The sequence below is a fragment of the Penaeus monodon genome, chromosome 35 (assembly GCF_015228065.2).
Source record: "Penaeus monodon isolate SGIC_2016 chromosome 35, NSTDA_Pmon_1, whole genome shotgun sequence".
Taxonomy (NCBI): Eukaryota; Metazoa; Arthropoda; class Malacostraca; order Decapoda; family Penaeidae; genus Penaeus; species Penaeus monodon.
Genome location: NC_051420.1, coordinates 11,770,597 through 11,775,596, shown reverse-complemented (window position 1 = coordinate 11,775,596; position 5,000 = coordinate 11,770,597). Strand labels below are relative to the sequence as shown.

The window sequence follows — 5,000 nt, the reverse complement described above, 5'->3', positions numbered from 1 at the left end:
GGCGACGGCAGGTGGCGGGGCTGATGACGGGCCTGTGTCAGCCTGGGTGGAGGCTGGCGCATCAGCTGACGGCGCCTCGGAGGACTCGGCTTTTCCCAAGAGCGGGTCGGCTGACAGGGAGAAGGACGCAAAGGCGTCGCTGGGCGCCGTGTCCTTGGCGAAGGGGTCGCTGGCCGTCGCCTCCAGCCTGAAGGGGTCGCTGGCGAAGGGCGGCGCGGCCGACGAGAGCAGGCCTGTGTCGAAGGCGGGGCTGGAGTCGAGCGTGACCCCGCCGGCGAAGGAGGAGCTGTCGGGCGCCGCGGAGGAGGCCTGGGACACGAGGTCGCCCATGAGCCCGGCGGCCGCCTGGAAGCCCTGGGCCACAGGAGGGAGCTGGTCGGCCTCGACCTTCTCGAAGTCGTCGAGATTGAGCGAGTCTCGATTCGATCCGGGCGCCTCTGGCTTCTGGCTGGAGTTCCACGGCACTGTTACTCGACATGTTGGAGAAGTGATCAAAGTCAGACATGTTGCTGATTCCCTCTGACACGTTACAGGCTACGGTTCAACACAGAACACGAAACTAGCGGTGGTCCCGAGCGCGAGTGTGAGGTGTCCCTGCACGCACTCGACACACGCTGTCTTGTTCCACGACGCGACCGCCCCCTTGCACTCGGCGCCATGACGGGCCGCACCTGCCGATCTTTACTCGCAATTTGACCGCACTTTCCTTCCTTTTCTGGAATGAGAAAGTCTTCCATTTGATTGGAATTTATGTCCTTAATATTAATAATAAAACTTCCATACAAACCAAATCTTAAAACGCACATAAAAAATGAGTCCAAGTAAAACAATAACGAAAACTCACACGGCGTGCTGATTGGCCGAGGAGAAGCGGGTCGTTCGGATGAGCCAATCAGAGGAGTTTCGGGCGCCTCATGAGCCCCCCCTCGCCGTGGACACCTAAACATGGTGGCGCACAGCGAGCTCGACCAGGTCCCACGACAAAAACTATTAAACCAACAGGGATATTCATCATGTAGCAAAGAAAATGCAGCGACGAACGACATCCAAGAGCCAGAGGAAAAGATCTGCCACCAGGTTAGCGCCTTTACCTTCGTAAATAGCGTAGAAATCGTGTTGTCAATTCAGGTCACGGGACGGGGGCGACTCGCACCACTCCCAGCTCCTGCTCATGACATTCCTTTTAATTACCTCGCTCGTGCTCGGGAAAAAGTGAAATGCGCACTTTCCTCGCCCGTTTCTCGCTCGGCACTGCAATGAATACCATAACCTAGTCACAAACCCCAACCCAAATTACCAGAAGCCACAGAAGGAAAGGAAAATACGAGGCGTGGAATGTCAGGAGGAATGTCATGTCGATTGATATTGCTTAATTTTTAATCATGTCACAATCCCCTTTATCGTGTCGCGTGAGGCTCGGGTCGCTTCGTGAGTACGGCGGCGAGGCAGTCGACCTGGACTTATGAGAAAAGAAATCGAAACTTGGAGGGGTTTATTTAGTTTTATCTTTTTTTTGGTTATTTATATATTTTTATTCAAGTTTTGGAATGGCCAAAGGAACAGAAATGGTAAGAGGCGGTTTTTGTTGTTCTCATGTGACTTTCTTTTGGCGTGGTTTGAGGGATTGGTTGTCTGTGAGAGCCTTGTTTTTGTGTGTTAGAAAGAAGGGAATGGACTCTTTTTTTTTCCCCCTTTTTCTGTTTTATCATTTGCATCATTTGTACTGATTTTTTTTTCAACATTGTATTAGCTTATTGTGTTAGCTCAGTTGATGTTATGTATACTTTAGGTGTACTTTTCCAAAGGTTGTATTAGGGAAAGTTCTATGATTTGGAGTTTCCTGAAAGTTCTTCCTGAAAATTCCATGACAGCAGTAGTTTCTAAAACAATATCATTAGACTAAAAGCCCCCCCCTCCCCTTATTAATGTAAATCTCTATTAGAATTGTGCGGTTATAGAGTTTTTAGAAGAGAAATAAAATTAGGTTGAACTTTGGAATGATGTAGGGAGCATGGCATAATTTAAGCCAGGGTGTGGTTGCAGTGGTGTCAGTTCTGAGAGATAGGAAGATTATTAATTTTTCCTAGCTGTAGGGATACAGTGGGATTTTTCTTGGGCAAAATCAGCTGAATATTTTGCATTTGTTGAAATCATATGCGAAGGGGTAAGAATTAAAGGGTGTAAGTGTTAGTGTAGCAGCTGTTGGAAAGACAGATTCTGGTCTGCTGGTTTGAGCCTTCTCTGTGGATACAGGCCAGGTAGAAGTGCCGTGCAACAACCCACACCAAGTTTCTGAAAGTTGAAAAGTTTGAAGTGAAAATATTTGAAACTTGATTTAAATATTGTGCACTAATATTTTTCTGTATTTTTCCCCCCAAACATGGTCATAATCATATTTGGATAGATATTATATTTCAAGAAATGCTTTAATTACTTTCCAAGGATTACTAGCATAATGTCAGAGTTATAAGAGAAACTTTAGATGTAATAATGACAATGATAATAGTATGATAAGAAGTGTATGGTTGTTAACAAGTTTGATATACAATGGAAGTAAATGAGGTGATTGTCTACAACACATGTGCCGTACCTTACATAACATATTTTCTTTTGAAATCTTGTGATGAAGGCACTAAGCTAGGGCAAATTGAAAATTATTTTCTTATAGAGGACAAAAAGTTGCAGTTGTCAGTATAAGAAATCATCAGCAGACAGAATAAAAGAAAAAGACTGTAGAAAACAGGGTTCAAAGTGCAAGTCCAGTCATTGCTCTCAAATTTCAGCTCTGTTTTGCCATGCATACCAAGGTAAGAACAATGTTTAGCCGGGGGGGGAGGGGACTGACTGCCATGTGTCGGTATCACCAATTATCACTTTCGTTGAGAGAAATTAGTGTAGATAGTTGCGTTAAGCCCATTTTTCTGAGGTGTATGTGTTTAATGGATGGTATTGAAATCTTATATTTAATGCTGCAGAAAAGTCCTTAACTTTGTTAATTTAGGATTTTTTTTTTTTTTTTTTTTTTTTTTTTTTATAATAAGTCTTACAAATATTGTGTGATGAATATTATCTAATTTTAATGATAGATACTATGCCTAATGCAGCTATCATTCATTATAAATGTGATTGAAATTATGTTAAGTGTATATATCGATCACTACTAAAGGAAATATAGATTAGAATATGAATGCACTTGTCAAGGCCACAATATATGTTTATTAGTGGATTGAACACTCAGCCAAACTTCAGAGTTATGAACACAAGTATCAAGGCCATATATTGTGTCTCTTTATGGCTTGAACCCTCCCAGGATATTAGTCATGTCCTTTAAGTAGGCTGTAATTATAGTTTTGAAAGTCATTTAATTCTATCTTTGTTTTTCTTCTCCTCCTCCTCCTCCTCCTCCTCTTCCTCTTCCTCACCCATCATTTCCATAGTTTTCTTATTTGAATTGAAGGTTTGAGACTAGAATTTTGAATTATTTGTCTGGGACACTACTTTGGAGTTTCACAGAACAAGTGAGAGTGAGAATGTGAGTGTGTGGGAGAGTGAAGTAGTAAGAACAAGGGTCAAGAGTTAATGAAAGTGAGTTTCTTGCTTCAATTCAAGAGTACTGATTTATGAGATATTAGTCTTTGCATGTACAGAGATAGAAAAATTGGTTGGTGAATAGTGAATAGTAGTTCATATGTTTAAGTTTGGGAATGTCTGTCAGATCATTTTCATGGTTCTGAGCAACTTTTGGACACTCTTAAAAATATATATTAATTCTAATACCAATATAAGATTTTTAGTAAAGTATTCTTCTAGTCTTTCCTACATCACAGATTATACTAAAGAAAATATACTGATGCTGTAATGTCTGTCCGTACAGTTTTAGTGGAATAACGTGGATTTTCTTGAAAACTGAATTTCTGATTTTGGCTGGCTTATTTCTGTGCATTACCAAACATAATGTTAGAAATGATCTTATCCATAATTGTTTACAAATCAGAATGCAGGCACTGAACATATTTTATTATTATTGTTGCTATTATTATTATTACTGTTACTATTATTATTATATTATTATTATTATTATGCAAAGTGGGGAAAGTGAGAGTATTTTTTTCTGCCTTAAATATCCAGTCATTGAACCCATAAACTGCTGTATACCTCCTCAGCAGCTGAGCATGCTATACTGTACAGTATACCTTTTGAGAACAGATGATGCTCATCTTTCTTGCTTGTAAAAATGCCTGTCTACAGTATTTGACTTCTTCATTTATGGCAAGTTGGTATTTTCCTTGCCTTGCTCATTTTTCTCTGTAAATTTGCCTCTCTGCCAAGTACACACAGAACACACCTCCTACAGTTTATGGACTAGTAATAGGTATAAATAGGTATTTATTACTGAAGCGAGTACACTTTGGTTAATTGATTTTAAGTGTTCTACTCTTTGATATTGTTTGTTTTGCGATAATGAGCATGTTAAATCCATTATTCGTTATTTGATAAGGATCTAACTGTGAAAAGCTTTAGTTGAAAGTTTACACATTCCCTCCAGAAAATAGGTGTTAAATAAAAAAGAAAATATGTTGTGTTTGTTGCTGACATTTCATATTTCAATTTTGAAAAAGTAAATGCAAAAAGGATTAGGGAGTGATGGTGAGGATTTAAAAGTCGAGACCCAGATCTTATGTCATCTGCTGAACAAACTAGGACATTTGAATGAGGTTTATTGATTGATTACTGTACTGTGATTATAGTTTATATGCATATTAATTATTATATGTTTTTATGTGCAATGATGCATTGTACTGATACTAAGGGTTCAGAGAATAATTATGAGGCATTATGAGTCATGGTTGTGCTTGCTTTTCTTTCTCTAAATATTTTCATAAGTGCCTTCTTATAATTGTGAACATGAATTTACGACCTTGCCACCTGGACGTGTAATATCCATTGTAGATTTGTTTAGTGAATATTTGCTTACACTTGAATAACTCCACAAGTGCTCA

General features: G+C 40.0%; 2 protein-coding genes across 5 annotated transcripts in view; one reads left to right on the top strand and one right to left on the bottom strand.

Moving 5' to 3' along the window:
• LOC119595233 (reticulon-1-like) overlaps nucleotides 1–737 on the bottom strand; it is a 92,226-nt gene extending 91,489 nt beyond the window's left edge. Inside the window, exons 1-3 of the mRNA XM_037944397.1 lie at nucleotides 672–737; nucleotides 71–519; nucleotides 1–38 (exon numbers count right to left, since the gene is read on the bottom strand). The exon at nucleotides 1–38 is cut by the window's left edge and continues 777 nt beyond it. Of these exons, the coding sequence (XP_037800325.1) occupies nucleotides 1–38; nucleotides 71–519; nucleotides 672–737 (553 nt within the window). The remainder of the gene's footprint in view (nucleotides 39–70; nucleotides 520–671) is intronic.
• A 170-nt stretch (nucleotides 738–907) lies between these two features.
• Nucleotides 908–5,000, top strand: part of LOC119595077 (serine palmitoyltransferase 2-like) — a 32,739-nt gene continuing 28,646 nt past the window's right edge. For all 4 annotated transcript variants that reach the window (XM_037944221.1, XM_037944219.1, XM_037944222.1 and 1 more), the window contains exon 1: nucleotides 908–1,077. In XM_037944221.1, coding sequence (XP_037800149.1) covers nucleotides 946–1,077 — 132 coding nt within the window. In that variant the 5' untranslated portion in view covers nucleotides 908–945. The remainder of the gene's footprint in view (nucleotides 1,078–5,000) is intronic.